Source organism: Passer montanus, unplaced genomic scaffold, assembly GCF_014805655.1.
Source record: "Passer montanus isolate IOZ18808 unplaced genomic scaffold, ASM1480565v1 scaffold114, whole genome shotgun sequence".
Taxonomy (NCBI): Eukaryota; Metazoa; Chordata; class Aves; order Passeriformes; family Passeridae; genus Passer; species Passer montanus.
In genome coordinates, this window is record NW_024358058.1 from 810170 (window position 1) to 830698 (window position 20529).

Sequence of the window (20529 nt, forward strand, 5' to 3'; positions counted from 1 at the left end):
GTCCCGGCCAAGCTGGCACAGAGCGCCCGGCCGCGGGGGATGCCTGCCCAGGGCCGACGTGACGGACGGCGAGCTCAGCCGCCCGCCCGGGTGCGAGCCAGGCCCCGGGATGCCCGGGGGTACCCTGTGCATCCCCTTCCTGCAGCTGGCATGTCCCAGGGGTCTGCATACCCCCCTCCAGGGTGAGACCTCAGAGTGTCTGGCTGCCAGGGCAGGCAGGGAGGCTGAGCTCAGGCTTTTGCCTGCACCAATTTGTTGCATCCAAAAGCATCTCGGTACTGAAAATCCATGAGGATTTGGCACTGGGCACTCCTGGCCTGCCATGAAGCTTTGCCCCACTCAGACTCAGCCCCACCAGCAGCCCTCAGCCATGTGGTGTGGACGTCACCAGTGGTGCCACATGATTCTGGCAGGGCTGGCACCCACTGATGCCCCGGCTGCTCCCATCGCCTTCGCCACCCTGCCTCGACCTGCCCGGCACACCCCAAGGTGCTGCGGGAGAAATCCTCTCCCCATGGGTCCCTAAGGAGCACATCCCCACCACCCCAGGACCTGCCTGCACTTCCCAGCTTGGGTGCAAGGACTGACGGGGACAGCAGCCCCCCAGCCCCTCCCACGGGCAGCCAGCCCCCTCGGAGATGCTCTGTGCTGGCACCGCCATCCCTGCGCCGAGGAGCCACAGCACGGCCGGGGGTGGCAGGCAGCGTGCCAGCTTCACAGGGAAGGATTTTACCTCCCTGACAACTCTCCTTCTTCCCCTCCAGTGAGGGACTCTGGGGATGCTCCCCACCACCGTCACCATCCCCATCCTGCCACCAAGGGCTTGGCTTGTGGCTAGAGCAGGTGCAGGCACAACGGCAGTGATGGGGGGAAACCGGGCACCCCTTGGGCTGCGGGGACATGTCCAGGGGCCAGGCACAGGGATGGCTGGCACAGGCACCATCGGGCAAGGAAGGTGGGTGAGCAGATAGGGCATCCCTTTCCCTGGGGCCATTCCCAGAGAGCCCTGCCTGGCAGGCACGTGCCTCCACCACCTCCAAAGGCAGGACACACTGACCCTCCTGTTCCCTGTGAGTACCAAACCCCTATTCAGGCCTTCCTCACCATGCACGGCCCGGGGTCAGGACAGATCCCTCGGTGCCACTGTGGCAGCTCTCCCCCAGGGCTGCCCAGGCTCCTCAGGGAGCCGCCTTTCTTGCTCTTTGCTGTGCCCTGATAAGGGCTGGCTGGGCCAGCCCTTGCCATGGTTCCTCTGCCCAGCGAGCCTTGCCACGCCAGCACCGCCTTGGCCACACCGTCCATGCCACAGCCACCCCTGCAAGGGGGGAACACCGCCGGGTCAAAACAAGATCAGGGTATGGCTCCTAGCGCCCATGCCCAGCCCTGCCAGGCTCAGGGGAATAGAAAAGGGAGCTATTCCCAATTGCTCCAAGAGCTCCGGGCACGGCTCTGGGCTCTGGCAGCTGGGCTTTGTTCAGCAGTCTGCAAAGGCGTGCGCGCACCCGCAGCGCTGGGCACGCGGTGGGATCACTCCCTGCCCTGGAACGGAGGGAACTGTGGGCATGAGGGACCTGAACCACGGTCAGGGAGGGAACCGTGGGCATGGCAAAGCTGTCCAGGGAAGGGAGAAATCGGCAGGTACCTGGAGAAAGATCTGCTGATTTACTGCACGAGGCCCCAGACAAGTTCAAGGTGATGAGGGGGAGAGCGGCGCAGCGTGAGCGCCGGCCAGCAGCCCCTCACACAGCTGGCTTTATCCTCCCCGTCCGTTCTGGCCCTCTGACCCGGCACAGAAACCTCCCTGAAAACAGGACCTGTTTTTCCCGGGTGAGGATTTAAGATGGGATCGGGCAGGAGCAGCGGGGCAGGGCTCGCCAGGGCAGGCGGGCACGGCGGGCGCCGCGGGGAAAGCGAGGATCTCCCGAAGGTTGCATTTAAAGAACAGCCTCATTGTTTTTCCCAAACAATACTCAGCAGATGGGAGAATTGAAAGTGTGTTGCAACCTTCCCTCTCTTCCCCCGCCATGCCCGGCTTGCTGCTCCCATCCTTTGGCAGCCGATCTGAGCTCCCGGCTGGAAACCAGTTCTCCGGAGCTACTGGTGGAGGGGGTGAGCACCGGTGCTGAAAAGCCCCGGCGCTTTTGGGAAGGGGGCTTGCCAAAGGATGCCCCATGAGACGTGCCCAGCAGCTCCCCGCATGCCTGCAGCAGCGGTGGCAGCCGAGGGATGTGTGGAGCCCGGCCGTGGCCGGGGAGAGGTGGGATCCCCTCGGATGCCTGGAGATGTGGCTGTGACCGTGCCACGTGGCTGCAATGCTTCTGGCAGCCCAGCTCCACCCCCCAGGCCCGGAGCTGTGCCCGTTTGCTGGTACCAAGGTTTGTGCCAGGCCAGCTTAGCCTGACGCCCCTCGGATCCCGAGCCACTGCCTGTGGCACACACGGGGGTCTGTGCCTGGCCACTTGATCTCGGTCAGGCAGTGCAGGTGCACTGCCTCTGCCATCCCAAAATCAGCTCTGTACCCCTAGCATGGAGCCTGGCAGAGGGAAGAGGGTCTCTGACCAGACCCTGCTGGGATGCCCGGCTTGTGGCAGCCTTGGAGGATGGCGCCCATCTCACTTCATTCCCATCCTGCAGGAACCAGGGTGGGGGGCTGGGGGTGTGCTGGGGGCACTGCCAGGTACCAGGCACGAGCCAGAGGTGTAGGAGCATTGCCAGTCATAAAATTTGCAATATTCCCCCACAAGAAGTATCCCAAATGTTCCCCCACTGCGGATCCAGGAGCCAAGGATAACTGTTACCACTTTGGAAATCCCTTTGGCTGCTGGGCAGCAGCTCGCAGGGGACACACGTGCAGGTCCCTGGCAGGTGCTCAGCTCCAGGGCTATTTTGGAGCTGGGCAGCCGGACACCCCCGGCCCCCGCCCCGCTTCCCCGTGGGCAGGGTGAGGCCTCGTGCGTGGCGGCGGTTCCGGTGCTGCTTCCCTGCTAATCTCGGCAGCTCCCTCCTGACTTCCCGGCCTGGCCCCGAGCGGGGACAGAGGTGAGCTGCGGAAGCTGGAGGAAGTCCCCAAGAAGGGACACGGAGCTGGGAGGGCTCAAAGCCACCTCTAGCCCGACGGAGATACGGCCGAGGCCGTGGCCAGGAGCGTGTCCCGGGCTGTCAGCCCTTTGCCGGGGCTGTTTTGGTGCCGCTGGGCTCGCGGCTCGGGCCCGTTCGGGCCGGGAAGGGCTCCTGCCGCCCGCGGGGACCCGGGGCCGGCGGTGCTGCTGCTGGGGAGATGCGCAAAGGCCAAGGCAGGGCGGCTCCCGCGCACGTTCCAATGTATCCACATCACCATCCGCAGCTCCCGAGCCCGGGCGAGCCTGCCCGCCGCGCGGGTGGGATGGGAACGGGAACGGCTGGGCTGGAGCTGGGCACGAGGGCCGGTCCCGTCCGAGCCGGGCTGGGTCGGAGCTGAGCCTCTGTCGGGGTGAGGGGGAGGACACCAGAGCCTGCCCCGTGCCCGGGCAGCGGACAGAGGATCCGCGGAGGATCGGGAGGAGAGCCGGGAACAGCGCGGGTTTGTGAGGAGAAGGGCTCCTGGCAGCCCCGGCCCGGCCAGCGGCCGCACGGCTCCCACATCACACCGGCACTGCGAGCTGGCAACAACAGGCGTGCCAGCCCAGCACCAGCTGGACACTGGAGGGCTGGGACCCCTGGGAGGGATGCAGCCAGGGTGGGAAAGGCGGGATGGCAAGGAAAGGGAAAAAAAGAAAGAAAAACAGGGAAAATAAAAAGAGAGAAAAGCAAGCAAGAAAGAAAAATAATAAGGGAAAAAAATTAAAAAGAAAAATTGCGAAGGTAAAAAAATTAAAAAGTACAAATAAAAAATAAAGAGAAAAAGAAAGAAAAAGAGTTAAAAAAAGAAGAAAATAAAAAGAATAAAAGAAAAGGGAAGAAAGAGAAGTAAATAAGCCAGATTGAGGTGTGACCCTTGCCAAGTCAACCACACAACAGGGAGCACCACCTCAGGGTCATCTGAGCAGCCCTGGCACTGCCCACCGTGCCCGTGTCCTCAGCAGCCTCACGCTGCGGCCGGGGGAAGCCGGGCCCGGACCCCGCGCTGCCCCCGCACCTCGGCGGAGCCCCGCGGAGCCCCCCGGAACCGCACCGAGCCCCGAGGCACAGCCAGCCCCGGCCCCGAGGCACAGCCAGCCCCGGCCCCGGGGCACAGCAGCCCCGGGCGCAGCCCCGCGCCGAGGGAGGGGGCGGCAGGGGCGGGGGTCTGCAGCAGCCCCCCCTCCCCAGAGCAGAGCCCGGGGGCGCCGCACGAGGCCGGGCCCGGAGCGGGCAGCGGCTGCCAGCAGGGAACAGGTTACGAGGCAGAGAAAGCTGCTGCTCCATAATTAAATAAATATCAGCGATCAATAAGCACAAGGCAAAGGCAGAGCCGCAGTGGTCGCGCTGTGGGCAGGGCGGGGGGGTTCCTGGCTCTCCCCCCGCGGCCATCCCGGCTCTTGGGGCATTGCAGGGACGCCCCCCTCGCCCGCACCGCGGGCCCGGGCACGGCCGCCCTGCCGCGTGCCACCGGAGCGTGGCCTGGGGTGACATCGGTGTCCCCACGCGCGGCTTGGGGCTGCCCCTCGTCACCCCGACACCCTGACGGGGGCTGGCATCGCCCCTGGCCTCGGATACCGGGGGGTGCCCCCACATCCTGCCGTGCACGGCCCCCCCGGCCCCCTCGCCCGCCAGCGCGGCGTGGCACGGCCGGGCGCGCATTGTCCCGGGGCTGGAGGGCTCCCAACAAAATGCCCGTGCCCCCCCAGCCCTTGCACCCCACCATGTGCAGCCAGGCTGGGGGAGGGAAGGAAAAAGTTTCACGCTACGCAAGAGGCGGCACGGCCGAGCCCGAGGCTGCAGCGCCGACCCCCCCGGGCTCCCCGAGCCCACCGAGGACCCCCCGCACCCCACGGTGTCCCCCCGCACCCCCAGAGCCGGCGGCTTCCCCGCACCACCCACCTCCGGGCGCAGCCACCAAAAAATAAAACCCAAACCACAACGCAATCTTCCAACCCCCCCACGCCCCAAGTGAAAGTGAAGGCTGAAAAAACCCAAAAAGCACCAGAAACACCAGAAAAAAACCCTGCAAAAGGCGAGGGAGGGGGACAGGAGGGGAACGCGGCTCCTTGAGCAGCCTGCACGGCCCCAACCCGCCTTTCTCTGTTATGATTATTTTTAGGGAGGGAGGTGTTGCATTTTCTTGGGTTTTCTTTTTTTTTTTTTCCTTTCTTTTTTTTTTCTTTTTTTTGGTTTTTTTTTTTTTTTTTTTCCTTTTTTTTTTTTTTTTTTTTTTTTTTTTTCTTTTTGTATTGCAACTGCTAAAGTCTGTTCCGGCGAAAGGAGCAAATTGGGGGGAGGGGGACGCGGGGGGGGTCCCGGTTACCTGGGTCAGGCAGAGAGGAGACGAATACATCCCGAGCCGTGCTGGGAAAGTGCCTAATTGCAGGGCTGAGACTCGAGGCGTAAAAGTTACTGAGTCATTTCGGAGGCTGGAGCAGTCCGGGCGTTTTTTCTCTCTCTCTCCTCCGGAGCGGCTCTGCGGGGCCCGGGGGGGGGCAGCCGGGCACGGGGGGGCGGCCCCGCGGGAGGGGGGGCCGAGGAGGAAATAAAAAGATTCCAACTTCCACCCCCCCGCCAAAAAAACTAAAAAAAAAAAAAAAAAAAAGCGCTTTTTGTTGTTGTTGTTTGTTTGGGGTTTTGGGGGGGCGGTTTAAAGAGGCAGGAGGGTCATCCTCGCCCCGGGGGTGTCGGGGGTCCGCACCCAGCCTGCAGGCACGGGCGGCGGGGAAGTTAGAAGGGAAGCGGCTCCATCCGAGACCCAGGCAGCGGAGAGAGAGAGGAAAGAAAGAATGAGAAAATGAAAAAAAAAAAAAAAAAAGAGCGAGGAATGAAGTGACGTTATGAAAAAAGCCCATCCCAAAATATTACATCCCATTTAAAGATGTAGGAACCCCCTTTGGCTCGCAGGGCCGAGGCGCTGCGGGGCAGGGGGGGCGGGGGAGGGACGGGGCCCCCGCGGACGGCGAATCCCCCCTCGGCCAGCGCGGAGCGCGCCCGCCTTTGCTTGTTTGGGGGGCTTTATTTTTTAATTATTTTTTTTTAACTAAACGGAGCCAATCCGGCGATGGGAGAGAAAAAACCCTGCAGATTCATGTGCAACTTCTGAGCAGCGGCCCTGGCGCGGGGGGGGGCAGCGGTGCTGCTCCCCGCACCCAGCCCCGGTGCGGGGGGGCCGCCCCGCCGCATCCCGCTCATCCCGGGGCGACGCTTATCCCACCCCCCGCCTTATTCAACCACCGGCAGCACCGCCGTGCCACGGGGGAAGAGCGAGCCACGGGCAGCCCCGCAACCCCCCCTCGTCCCGGGGAGCCCCGCGACCCCCCCCGCACAAAGAGAGCGGGAGGCGGAAAAAGCGGAGCCGCAAACTCCAAACCGCAAGTTCTCGCTCCGCAACCCCCCGGCCCCGGCCGATCGCGGGCGCTAATGACGCTAATTAGAGAGCGCGCGGGGAGCGCCACGGGCGGAACACAAAGGGGATCCCCGGGCACCTCCCGGCCCGGGGGGGCCGCGCCCCGTTCCCCTCCCGCACCGGGGGTCGCCCGTCCCTTCAGGGACCTGCCCGCAGCGCGGCTGCTCCTGGCGCGGGGCTGCGGCTCCGGCGCTGCTTATTTCCCCCCCCGCCAAAATAAGAAAACCGCTTTTTTTGGCCTTCCCCCCTTGTTCAATGGGACGGGGACGAGCCCCCGCAGCGCCTCTTCCCGCACAACAAATTTCCACTCTCAACTTCTGCCGACCCCCGCGGCCCATCCCCGCCCGGGGTTGGGGCTCGCCCCGCACGCTCCCCCCGCAGGGACATCCCCGTCCCCGCGGGATGCGGCGGCTCCGCGCAAACTTGGCCGGGCGGGCCCGCTCCCCGCATCCTCCCGGGGCGGCCGCGCTCCCCCCGTGGCCTGGCGGGAGGAGAAGCGGGCGAAGCCCCGCACAGCGGGGCCGGGGGAAATGTTTTTATTCTCCCACCGAGCGCGGTGATTCCCGTCTCCCACCCCAGCACGGGCAGGGCGGCTCCGCGCAGCGCGGACTTGAGCGCGACCCTCCCGGGCGTCACTTCCAAGTTCAAGTCGGTGCGGCTGGCGGCCTCTCCGCCCCTTTTTTAGCGGCCATTTTCAGCTCCATCCAGTCCTCCGCTGGCTGCGGAGGCTCCCCCCGCGCCGCGCCGCGACCTCCCCGCCGGGCGGCTCCCGCCGCCGCCTCCGCCCCCCGGTACCGGGGGCGGGTGGGCAGGGGGAGGAGAGACGGCGGAGCTCNCGCCGCCCGCTCCCCCCGCCCCGACACCGTATTAAACTCGCCCCGCCGCCCCCTCCCCGGCAGCAACTTTTGCTCGTGGGGGCACCCGCAAACACACGCACACGGGGGGGTGAAGGGGAGAGGGGGGAAGTAGAAGAGAAAACGAAAGTGTCATGGGACCTACCATCGCCAAGTGCAATTAACGGGCTCCAAGTTGCTGCGAAGCGCAAAGCAAAGAGGATGGATGGGCTGCTTTGGGATTTTGGTCTAAAACGTGTGTTTTCCACCGCGCCGAAGGAGGAGGAAAAAACCGCTGCCCCGCCAAAGAATTAAAAAATTAAAACCCCAATAATAATAATAATAATAACAATGATGGTAATTATAGTAAAAGTCCTCCGAGGCCAGCGGCACAGCACAGTGTCCCCCGCGGGCGGTCACCCTCGCTCCGGCTCCGCGGCGCTGCCGGGGGCCATGCTCCGGGCGGGGGGCCGGGCTGCGGGGCGGGGGGCGCGGNNNNCCGCCCCCGCCCCGGGCATCCCCCGGGCACCCCCGGCCCGCTCAGCCCCGGCCGCCAGCTCGGGCATTCCCCGGGCACGGCCCCGGCTCCGCGCCGCGGAGACTCGGCCTCACCCGGCTCACGGACACCGCTCCCCCGGTCACTCCGGTTCCCCGGGGCGGACACCCCGCTGGTCACCCCCCGCCACCCCTGGGTGCAGACCCCTGCCCCCCGGCCTGGCGGCAGACACCCCCGGCTGTGCCCCCAGCCCTCTCGAGCATCCCCCCTCCCCCAGGGCTCCCAGCCACGGCTGCCCCCCCGCTCCGTGTTCTGCTCCCTTCGCCCCTTCCCCAGGAGCAGCCCCGATGCCCCCGCTGTCTCTCAAGGCCACGGGCTGCTTTGCACCGGGGGCTTTGCCCCCTCCCCAGTCCCGCTCAAAAGTTGGCAGCGACCCGGGCACTGGGCTTGGTGCGGCTGTGGGGAAGGGCTTGTGGGGGGGGGAGAGCGATTCCCTCGTTTCTATCGACCCCTTTTGTGTCTGGACCTGGATTTTTAACCCTTGTTATCGAGTAATCCTTTAATCTCTTAATCCTTTCAAATAACCATATTTTTCTATAGGAAGGCAACAAAAATTAGATATTTTTTCAGTTTGCTGAGGGCCGAAGCGTGCATCGTGTGCCCGGATTTTTCGGCACGCTCCGTAGTCCTGAACAAACAGGAACATAATCTCCGTCTGCCTTGAGCTCAAATGGTTTCAGTGTGATAAATAATATGCTAAATAATTTATTGTATATTTTAAAAATAAAATTAAAGCAAAGTACTCAGTCATTTCACTAGTTTTTATTCCATTATTTTCCCCCTCTTTTATATATATATATATATTTATTTTTTTTTTAGGGGGGTACTCTGAGCCTGATAATTTTTACAATCTCAGCTCTAATTTAGCAGGGATTTTGGATACACGGGAGGTTTATTTTATCCATCCCCCATATCCCCTTTGCCTGCTAAACCCACCACATGCATACCAAGATACTGGACATTAATTTGTACATTCACAGGATATTATATTATATGCATACATGTATAGATATGCATATATTTACTGAGTTATTTGTCAAACACAAGTACGGCCATCGGCCTTATGGAAATGAGATCTAATTTTATTCCAGCTGCCTATAAAAAAGAAAAGAAAAATTCTTTAAATTTAAAACCTCTCGAACTTTTTTCACGTTGTTTTTTGGTTTGTTTTTTTTTTTAATCGCCATCTGTTCCCCCCCAAAAAAGCCACTTCCCTGTTTTAAAGCTGAAAAAAACAAAAAAAGGCTGAAATGAGCAGTTCCCTCGCCTGGTCCCAGCTCCAGAAGCCTCGAGGAATGTAAACTCGGCGGTAACTCCGCTCGCCGAGCACAGTTTGCATTTTCTGCCCGGCTCTGAGCGCGATACGGCGCAAAAATAAACCCTGGGAAGAATTTGCCAATTTTTAACCGCTTCCAAGGCCGCCGTGGTGCCCGCTGGCAGCTCCCTCTCTCCTGCCAGGGTTTTTTTTTCTCCAGTGATTCCTCGTCCCCCCTGGCCTGGAGGGTTTGGGGGGACGTGGATATTTGGGCTCAGGCCGTGGGAGATTGCGGGGCCGTGCCAGGCTGGCAGTGCCCGCGTGGGTGAAGAGGGAGAGAAAGAGAAGGTTGGGATTTTATTTTCCCTTCTGCGAGGCCCGGGGGTGCAGGGTGATGGGGAAGGGGTTATTTATTTCTTCATGATAAAGAAGTTATTATTTATAATAAATAATTGTTTGTATTTATTTATTATAAATAAACAACTGCGGTGGTTATTTATTTTTGTAATGCTGTTAAAAGTATTTCCTGGGTGATTCAAAGCCGGGGCTGAAGGGCTGCTGGCCTTGGTTTTGAGATATCCCCGTGGGCTTCCTGTGGCCCAGGGGCACACCTTGTGTGGCCCCAAATTCATCCTGCAGTGTGTCCCCCGAAATGATCCCATTTCTCCTCTGGCAGTGGGGACTCATCCTGCAGCAACCATAGCCCTGGCCGAGGCTGGAAATCATTTCAGTGCAGAGTGGCACCTGCCCTGGCACTGGCAGGGCAAAGGGCACCCCAAATCCTGGCCCCTGACCCAGGGGTGCTGCAGGATTTGGGGTGCCGTGGGCCGTGCTGCCCGTGGGGCTGGAGAGCTGCCACCAGACCCTGCGGTGACTGTCCCCACTCCCCCTGCTCCCTGCAGCCCCTCAGCCTGAACCCCAGCTCCTGGTGTAACCCCCAGGCAGAAAAACACTAAAAATACAAATATCCTAATTTTTTTTGTTTTCCCAGGCTTGCTGTAAACAGTGTTTTGAGGATGGGGGTGGAATCCAAACCCAATTTAATTTTCCTGTGCAGGCCATCCCTGCTGCCTCAAATAAAACCAAAAGAGTGGGGTGGATTTGGGGCGCAGTTCTGTTCCTCCAAGAGGTTTTTCGCAGGGATTAAAGCCTGGAGGTGGAAGCTGAGTTACCCCGATCCCAGGGAGTGGCTGGATCAGGCCCTTTGTTCATTCCATGGGTTTTTATCCCGGCCTGTTTGTGTGCTCACGACCCCCCGTCTATAAAACCAGTGCTTGGAACAAGTGGAAATTTGTGGCCCCCCCCCCAAAGCTGGATTTTATTTCTAAAGGGCATTTCATGGTTGATTTGTGCTGCTAAGACACCTCGATGCCAACTTTTGGGCTCAGCCAAGGGGGTGCAGATACCCATGGAGCAGCACAGGGCTGGGTGCCCCCCCATCGCCACGGGAAAACATCCCCCAGCCTCATTAACCCTTTTTTGGGGCTCATTTTTAGCATTTTAGCAGGGTTTGTTCCGAGGTCCCATTCTGCTGGGCGCAACAGCACGGCTGAGCCACGTCCCTCTCTGGAAAGAGGGAGAGAAAGGGAAATCATCTATGTTGGGATAGTTTTGTTGCTGCCTTTCTTTGCTTTTAAAATAACTTTTAAGGAGAATATTCTGGTTTTGACCAGAATTTATTTACTTTATTCCTGCATATGGCTCTTGGCCTGGGTCCCAAACAGGCAGAGGTCTGGCCTGGCTCGATTCAAAGCCAAAACGTGCAATGAAAAGAGATTTTTTTTTCCCTTTTCTCTTTCTTTCTAAAGCAGGTTTTTAACTAGTGAAATTGTTGCTGACAAGGAGGGGATTTCAGTTTAAAAATTGCTAGCAGATTTCGGGGAATTATTCTGCAGGAATTTCAAGGGGTTTTAGGATTTTTTCTGTGGCTTTTTATTGGTTTTTTGGCCGCAAGTTACATGTAAAAAAAAAAAAGAATCCCCAATTTTCCCCCCCACTCTGTATTTTTTCCATTGGCTCAAACATCACCTTTTCCTCCTGGATTTGCTGGAACCAGCCCTCCAAGAGCTCCTGTAGCCCTTTCCCTGCTCTCACACAGTGTGGCACAAGGAGCCGTGACCTCACCGGAGCAAAGCTTCCCCAAAATTACCTTAAAACTTGGTTTTACATCAAAAGGGGCTTTGGGGGGGTTTGCTGAATAGCTTCAAACACCACCACAGGCCCATGGTGCTGCTGCCCTCCCTGTGCTGGGGGCATGGGCCGGGACTTCTGCAGCCACATGTGGATGGAGGCACCAGGAATTCTTGCAAACACCGAAATTTCACTTGTTAAAAAAAAATTCCCAACAACAACCAAACCCCAAATGCAACCAGGAAATGTTTCCTCACTTGGTGTTTTTTGTTTTTCTTTTGTTTTTTTTTTTTTGGTTTTGGTTTGGTTTTTTTTGTCCATAAAAAGACATAAATCAAATCTGGCCACTCTCCCAGGGCTGATTTGTCGTGTTGGTGTTGGGGAATTTGGGGAAATTTCTGGAGTGGGAGGAATGGGGAGGAATATGGCCCTGGCTCTTTGTTTGGAGCGAGTGAATCCCAGTTTGGTTTTTGTCTCACTTGCAGACATAGCTGGGTCCTGCCGCTGTCCCCATGTCACGGTCACGCTGCCGTGGCAGCCCCTCGGCCCTTGCAGCTCAGTTTAGGGAGCAGGAGCACCCCAGTGCCAGTGACACCCCGGTGCCACCTGGGCACAGGGATGTGGCTCTGCACCAGCACACCGAGCCCAGCAGCGCCCCAGTGCCAGGGGGCTCCCCAAAATGTTTGTGTGCCAAGGGCAGCAGCAGCCAGGGGTGAGGGAGGGGACAAAAATCCCCCCAAATATGGCTTTGCTGGAGGGGAGGGCAGAGGAGCAGGGAAGCTTTGGGGAGCTGAAAGTGAAAGTGGCGGGCAGTGGGTGCGGCGAGCACCGCGAGTGTTTTGGGGACCCAGCTGGCACCCTGGGCCCTGGGGGATTCAGTCCCCACAGCTGGCCCTGGTGAGGGCAAAAGCAGCTGCTGGTGGTGCTTTGGAGCCCCAGCAGAAGTGGGAAGGAATCCTGGGGGAATTTTAATCAGTTGCCAAAGCAAACAGAAGCGCGGGGAGGTAACGAGGTACCTGCTCCCGCGCCGATCCAGCACCTCGGGCTCAGCCCCTCCCAGCCCCCTTCCCACGGTGTGTGCCCGGCGCTCCAGGGCGATGCCAGGGCAAGCACCCGGCAGCAGCCATGGAGAACCACCGTGGCCCACTGCAGCAGCTCCGCAGCGGGGCCAGGTGTGGGGCTCACACTCCCAGCACAGCCCTGGAGCCCGGAGCTGGCCTCGGACCCTCCAGCAGCTCTTAGATGAGGCCTTTGCTGTGGGAGGAAATGGTTTCTCTGAGGATTTTGTTTGCCAGAGGAGAAAACTGGGCTGGAATTTGCAAGAAGAAAGTTTGAGGGGAATGGCAAAGAATTATTATATTAGTTTTCCAGAAGGAGCTTCCAATTGTGGCGGCACACAGCGACGTGTCCCGGAGCGACACAAACCGGGGCAATACCCAAAAGTGGTATTAGGTGAAGGGTCCCTTTCCCAGGAAAAGTTTGGCAACTCGAGACTCTGTTGCCAGCCTCTGTCTGCAGCTAAACCAATTACTGCAGACAAATTGGCATGGACGTTCGCCTCACTGAGCTCTCGGCCGCACAAAGGGCTCGCCTGCCCTCCTCGCTTTCCCTCCTCGCCTTCCCTCCTTGCTGTCCCTCCTCACCTTCCCTCCTCGCTTTCTCTCCTCGCTTTCTTTCCTCACCTTCCCTCCTTGCTTTCCCTCCTTATTTTCCCTCCTTGCTTTCCCTCATTTTCCCTCCCTTTCCCCCTTCCCTGACACGATTTTACGAGAGAGGAAAATTACTCGGATGCTGAGTGTACTGTAAGTAATAAGGGCTTTGAAAATAGGCTCCTAATTAAAAATGATACCACTGCTCGTTTGTTTTTAAGCACATATTAAACTTTCTTCCCTTTCCTGCTGCATTCAAATGTTGGGGTTGCTGGCTTGGGTCTTTTTTTGTGAAAACTGGCTTTCCATGCCGTGATTCTGGTTTGATTTGATTCCCCCCTTCTGCCCCCCCCGGGGTCTGCTTCGAATTAACGAAAGCCAAATCCAAGAAGCTGGAAAGGGATATTATAGAATTTTCCATGTCCTTATTATTTTTTTTATTAGCGGGACCAGGCAGCTCGGCAGAGCAGGGAGTTTGTGGCTGGGGGGGCTGCGTGAGGCACTGCTGGGGGGACAGCAGCCCCCACCTGCAGCTCGAGGACCTCAGCCTCGGGGGGCACGTGGCCCGAGTGTTTGGCACAGGGCATTGAGCTGCACCAGGAGATGGGATGTTCTGTCTCAACGCGGGGTTTGCAGGGCCACCCCCCCTGCAGCACCCCAGGCTGGTGGCAGGGGTGCCCAGAGCTGGCGTGGCACCCGCACCATGGTGCCCTGGCATGCACCAGCCTGGGCACAGGGGGCAGGCGCTGGGGATGCTGTAACCTGCCAGGGGCTCCCTGGGGGATGTGGTGGCACTCGGGGATGCGGGTGCTGCTGGCTGTGACAGTGCCCTAAGGCAGGTGCCCAGTGGGTGGTGGGTGCTGTGAGACCCCGTGGGGTCAGTGCCGGGGCCAGGAACCCTCTGCAGGGTGGGGGGCCTTGGACAGCCCTGGGAAGAGGGTACAGGGGCTGTGTCATGGTCCTGCTCCAGCCTTGGCTCACAGACCCCAAGGATGGCAGGGCCAGGGGCTGTGGCATTGCCGAGCTGCGTGGGGACAAATGCCTCACCTTGCCCGCCCTGTGCCAGGGCGAGGGAATTCGGTGGCTTTGGATTTGTTCCCCTCCCGTTTCGCACTCGGGGCGCTCAGAGCAGGGCCTGGAGAGTTAACAGCAGCCACGCCAGCTCTTGGCCGCCGGCACATGCTCTGCCCGGCCCTGAACCGCCGCCAGCTCCCGCTCCGGCAACAACAGCCCCCATTGTGTGCCAGGCGCCCCGCGCCAGCACCCAGCTGCCGCCCGGGCCGAGGGTGCAGCGCAGGCCACAAGTGGACTTTGTATCCCTGCTTTGGGCTGCTGGGTGGTGCTTTGCTGCTTGCTTTTTTTTTTTTTTTTCTAATAGGAAGCGAGGAAAACAGGGCGTTCGGCTCCCGGCGTTTCGCCCAGCCGCTCTGCAGCGAGCCGGGAGGAAAATATTTTTTTAAAGACAATTGCTTGGCTCTTTTTGCCTTTTATTTTGGTTTTTTTTTTCCTCCTTTATTTTTCCTTCTTTTGGCCTTTCATTTTGCTTTTTTGCCTTTCATTTTCCTTTTTTTGCCTTTTTTTTTAACTTTCCCCCTCTTTTTCTTTTCACCTTTCCTCCCATTTTTTGCCTCAGCTTTTTCGCCTTTTTTTTTCCTTTCTTTTTTTTTTTTTTTTTTTCCCTTATTTACTGCCTTTTCCCTGGTTTCTTGGGTCTCTCCCCATGGTGGCCCCGGGTGCATCGCCTCCGAGGGGCTGTGTTTACCCAAGTGGCACCATGTTTGTCACCGGGGCTGGCTTGCTCCGGTGTCTAAATATGTGGCGGCGGCACGTGACAGCGGGAGCAAACATCCTCTGCTGGCTGCCAGCGCCTTCTCCCGCAGGATTGGGGCTGAGGCCTCGCAGCTGCTGCACCCGAGCGCTGCCTTGGGGCTCAGCCCCGCCCTTCAGCTCTTTTGGGGTGAGGAAGGGGATCTCAGCCCAGCCCAGGCTGCCTCGTGGATCTGTCCCTGCTGCCCCATTCCCATGGGTGAAGGAGAAGCACCATGTTCCTCTGTGTTCCAAGTGGGGAAACTGAGGCACAGCTCCTTCTTTGCAGGGGCAAATCAGACCCGTGGGGGAGGATTTTCCTGCTGGATCCTGAATATTTTTAAATCTACATTTTGGGGCCTTTTGGCGTGAAGGCCGTTGCCGTGGCAGAGATGGGGGTCTCACACCCTGCTCCTGCCCCCGTGGCACTTTGGACAGGGCTCTGTGCAAGGAGCATCCCTGGCTGAGCGGGGGTGGTGGGGAAGGTGCCCAGCCCAGGTGTGCAGGAGGGCACTTGGCAGCACGGAGCAGCAGGACCCACGCTGGCACTCCCCACCTGCCCGGCCACGCTGGCCGCGCTCCCAGAGCGGGAGGAGGGGGAAGGCAGTGCCACGGGCCAGGAAGCCCAGCCAAATCTCGGCCCAGCGATAATGTTGAACATTGATTTCTGTATTCCCCTTCCTCCGGCCTGGCAGGACTGTGGGATGTGTGGAGCCAACGGCTCCTGCAGCCGGAGCCTCCATCGCGGGGCATCCTGCATCCGTGTGTGCCCTGCATCCCAGCCAGCTCTGAGGCCCAGACCTGCAGGGGAACTTCAAGGCAGAAAGAGGCTCCAAATAAAGGGTATTTTGGAGGAATGGAGGCACCATTTCTGAATCCAGAGGGTTTTTGGCTGCCAGCAGGCCCTTCTGGGTGCTCTGCTGTGTCCAGCATGTGCCAACCTCATCCCGAATCCCAGCCCTGCCCTGGTCTCTGGATACCCCTGACACCCCAAACACCCCCAACACCCCCCAGACACCCCCATGCTGCACCTGTGTCTGACACCGGGATGGGAGCAGGGCTGTGGGGAGTGCAGTGCAATCCCTGGGCTCCAAAGTGTCTCAGAAATGTGGGTTTCAGGTCACATTCCCAGACCCCTGCAGCCCCAGCCTCCTGCACAGAGCACGGGTCTCTCCAGGCTGGTGCATCCCAGACCTGCCAAGGTGCTGGTGCAGGTGTCACCCTGCTCCTGCCCCATCCTGCCACCAGCCATGGAGGGGCCACAGCAGCACGGGCACCCCAGAGCAGCCCCACAGCACCATAAACCCAGCTCCAGCCCTGGAACTGGGAAGTCTGTCTCGAAACCAGTCCGACTAGAATAACTGGGAAGGCAACTGTGGTTTCTTTTCAGGAAAAAAGAGATCTCGAAAAAGAACTGAAACTGTTTTCATTTGGACAAAAATATTCCTAGACATTTTTCCACATTTTGCCAGCAAGAAAGAGCATTTGCTTTTCATTTTTCAATGGAAACCCAGAGAAATGTAATTGAAAATGATGTTTTCCCTGAGAAAGAAGAAAAAGGCAATTACTGTTAAAAATCCATTTTGGTAAAAACAAAGCAACTTGGTGAAAGAAAACCCTCCCCAAAGCAGGCCTGGCCTGTGCTGACACAGTTCCCCCTGAGCTCTCATCCTGCCGGGTGCCGGGGCCGGCCGCTGGTCACTCTCGTCCCTGGTGTCCGGAATGGCCAGGAGCTGGCAGTGGCCAGCAGCCAGGACTGGCCTGACAGCGGCCGTGGGACACAGCAGGACACCCCCACCACGTCCCACCACGTCCCCACAGCCCGCCTGCATTTTGGAGCGGGGTGTGAAGCAAACATGAGACGACCTCAAACACTCAGTCCCATGGTGCTTTTTGGAATAGTGATAATTAAATTCAGACTTTTTTCCTTTCAAAATGCCCTGGAAAAATCCAATCACTTTGCAAATCAAAATAAGCATTTCCAATTAATCCTCTAACTTGAACCACATGGCTTTTAGGGAACGCGGTTGCACTCTGCTGAGACGCTATTTTTAAACCGGTGACGGCTCCGGCGATGTTCCGAGCGTGCTGCAGACAGGCACGGCACGGCCCAGGCTGCCGGGGGCTGCCCACGGAGCTCGGGGGCTTTTGTTCCCCTCGCTGTCCCCCCTGAGGTGCCGGCAGTGCCCCTGGCCAGCACAAGGGCAGGTGACAACTCTGGCTGCAGGGACACGCTCGAGGCTCCCTGAGCTCAGCTTTCCTCCTCCAGCGGTGGTGCCACTGTGGCAGAGGGGACAGACAGCCTCAGCCTCCTGCTCCCTCCAGCCGAGGGGTCCCAGCAGCAGCACGTTCCTCCCCTGGCTGGGGCTGAGGCTGCACAAACCCATCACAGGCTGCCTGGGCACCGGGGCACTGCCAGCACAGGGGAGGCTGGGGGTGTGAGGACAGTGCCCATGTCACAGATGGAGCATGAGGACACTAAAGCATCCCCCCAAACTCCCTCCTGGATTACTGCAGAGACTCTGCCAGCGGGGAAAAGCCCCACCTGCAAGGCTACTATGCCCAGCACCACTCCCAGTTGTGCCAGTGGGAGGAACTGGTGGCATGCTGGGTCACCTTCCCCTCTGACACCTCTTATGACCCTGGGGACAGGAGCCTTGAGCCCGTGGTGGGCAAAGGCACCCAGGTGAGGGGTGGGCCCAGCTCCTGCCTCCCGGCGCCTGTCCCTGCCCCACTCCAGCAGTGGCATTTCCAGGGCCCCTCCCTGGTGGTGCCAAGGCAGTGCTGAGCCGTGCCAGCTGCCACCCGCCGGGCCTGGGGGGTTATTTTTAGCCCTGGCTGGGGATTTGGGTGCTAAGCAGCCGGCACCTCACAAGCTGATTTGAGCACTAAGCTGAAAAGCTGGGGACGTGGCCAAGGCGGGCACGGATCCGGCCCCGGCCCCCAGCTGCCCCCGGCGCAGGGGAAAGGGGAGCCGAGCCCTCTGGGGAGGAGCTGTGGGCTGGTACCCCCGTCCTGCTGCCCTGCCTGTCACCCCCCGATGCCCAGGGGTGCCAGGGGCAGGGACACAGGGGGAGTGGGGCTTTGGATCCCCTCCAGGCCGTGGGGGCTGGCGCTGGGAAATGCTGCCGTGGGCTGGGCGAGGCGGGAGCAGGCCCCAGCCAAAGTCAACTCAGCCACCGACATTCCCAGGATCCATGTGCTGACGGACGCCCCAGTGCCCGGGGCCAGGGCAAACGGGGTGCTATCCACCCCCCCAAATCCTCCTCTTCCTCACACGTGTGCTCCTGCACGTGTTTTTCCTCTGGGACTGTTTTGGGAGCAGCCAGGAGCCTGCAGCATCCCCTTTCCTCAGAGGCTGAGGCTGTGGCGGGGCCAAGGTTGGGTTTGGCACTGCTTTGGGCACGGAGCCAGCACCTGGAGCTGGAGCCATGGAGATGCTTGGGGCCCGGTTCATCCCACTCTGGGGATACTGTGCAGCACCCACATCATCTGTGCAGGGGAAAATTAGGGTGCTGAGCTGCTCTGGGAGCTGTGGCAAAGGAGGGATGGCAACAGAAGACAATGGCGTGCTGAGAGTGCCCTTGGCCTCAGCCCAAAACCTCTCGCTTTGTCCCCTAACCAGCTCCTTGTCACCTTCATCACCTCCTGCCCACTCCTTGTCTCCCATGCTGGCATCATTCCCCTAGGGCCATTCCCCTGGGGACACCAGCTCGGTGACACGCCGTGGGTGGCTCATCCCAGCAGGTGAATGGCACGAGGGCTGACCTTGGCCTGTCCCCCCCTGCATCGCCCCTCAGCAGCTCCAGGGTGGTGCCCGCTGCTCGCAGAGCCCGCAGCGTCCCCGCCATGCGCCATGCCAGCTGGCTGCCAGCCCTGCCTGGCACCGGGGCCTGCCCGCTCCTGCCCGCACATGCCAGCGGCAGAGCCGGGCCCAGCCCCGCGCTCAGCACCTGTGCCAAGGAGCGCAGCCTGACCCTGCCGGCACCGCGCCCGCCCCGCACGTCGCGCTTCACTCTCGCACCGCGACGGGCTCGTCCCCGCAGCGGGCTCGGGCACCGGCACCCGCCGTGCCTGCCACGGGCAGCGTGCACCCTGCCGGCTCCGCTCCCCCTCCCGAGGAGCCGCAGCATCTCCGGCTGCGCCCAGGCTGGTGGGTGTTTGGCAGACGGGCGTGGAGGCGGCTCTCGGCACTGTACCTGTGCCAAGCAGGCGGCTCCGAAATGCTGCTGGTGCCAGGGGGCATGGCTGGACCCCAGCGGTGGTCCGGGGGAGCTGATGGGGGAAAAGAAAATGGGGAGCAGCCCCAGCCCTCCCCTGGCTGTGCCAGGCAGGACAGCGGGGCTCTGCTGGAGGAAGGAGGCGGCTGCGTGCGGCGTCCGGCCCTGCCGTGTGGGCTTCCCAAGCTGCTCGCCGTTCATTTCAGAGCTTATTAAGAGCTGGGCTTTGTCAATAAGGCACCATATAAAGCACATTGTTGTCTCTTAGCAACCTTAACTAGTTTAAGAAGAATTTTGTTTGGTGGTTTGGTTTTTTTTTTGAATATAGAAGAAATTCACCAGGAAACGGCTGCGCCAGCCGGGTTCATCCGGGAGCACCCGCTCTTCCCGCACGAGTCAGCGGCACAGCACAATGGCTTGGCCACAGCTCCAGTCCCAGCTCCCAGCGAGCAGGGCCCGCTCCCAGTTACAGAATGGGAGTGCAGGGAGCACTGGGAGGCTGCTGGGGGAAGGACACAGACCCAGGGATGGCGATGCTGGTGATGGGGAGATCACCAGGCTCTGCCAGACCCCCTCTGGGCAGCCTGCAGGAATGGGGGGAGGGTGTGGAGCCACCCTGTACCCGGGTTGAGGACAGGAGGGAGCCTAGGCCATGCCCCATTATTCCCTGTGTCCCCAGCCCTGGCCCTGCACAGGAGCTGATAGAGTGCCAAGGGCACCAGGCAAGTGGTGGCAGAACCCCAGGTCCTCCTCTCCTGCCAGACTGGGACCAGAACGGGTGGAGACAGGGCTCCCACCACATCCCTGCCTGCGCTGGACTGGGATAACTGGGCCCCAGCCTCTCACTCTGCGTGGTGCTGGAGCTGGTTAATGGCAAACGGCGCCTGGGAGCATTAACCCAGGCGGGGGGGTGGGAAGGGGGGGTACAAACAGGCACCGAGGGTGAATCTGCAACCGCAGGAAGTCAGTTATTAATTCGAGGGAGACGTTTTGCCCCTTGATTTACTGTCATCGGGCCTTTATGTAACGGCAGGGCAAGGGGGGGCGATGCTGTGGGGGGTGGTGGATGAGGTGGGGTGCGGTCCAGCACCCCCCCAGTGCTCCCTTCTGCTGCTTCCTGAGCCCCCCATGTGAGAGGACAAGGGGATCAGGGTGGGAGCCCACCAGCTTAGTGTGCCACTGTGTGCCAGGGGAACATGGGGGACCCCGAGAGAGTCCCCTGCCTTCCCCATGGCACTTCCTCCTCCCCGCCCCCCAGTTCTCAGGCTGGCCCCCGGCAGGCTGTTGACATGGCTGGGGCCTCGTGTCCTCATGTCACCTCCTGGGTCGGGGGACAGGAGCTGGCAGAGCAGCTGCCGCCCGCGTGGTGCTAGTGTGCAAACACGGGGTTGTTCGTGCACTTGCACATGTGGATGGGGGTGCACGTGTGACCACGGGGGTGCACGCACATGCCTGTGCGTGTGCAGATGCGTGTGCACACGTAGCTTTAGCACGCCTGTTCAGGTGTGTGTGTGCACACACGCACACCGCTGTCCTCTCAGCACACAGCACCAGGCACACGCTGAGGAACAC

General features: G+C 60.0%; 1 protein-coding gene across 4 annotated transcripts in view; it reads right to left on the reverse strand.

Annotated features, from left to right (window-relative positions):
• Positions 1–7794, reverse strand: part of NFIC (nuclear factor I C) — a 40039-nt gene extending 32245 nt beyond the window's left edge. The window contains exons 1-2 of one of the 4 annotated variants that reach the window (XM_039696842.1): positions 7508–7794; positions 5423–5682 (exon numbers count right to left, since the gene is read on the reverse strand). In XM_039696842.1, coding sequence (XP_039552776.1) covers positions 5423–5452 — 30 coding nt within the window. In that variant the 5' untranslated portion in view covers positions 5453–5682; positions 7508–7794. The remainder of the gene's footprint in view (positions 1–5422; positions 5683–7507) is intronic. The other 3 variants (XM_039696844.1, XM_039696845.1, XM_039696843.1) reach the window with 3 other exon arrangements.
• Positions 7795–20529: the final 12735 nt, after the last annotated feature.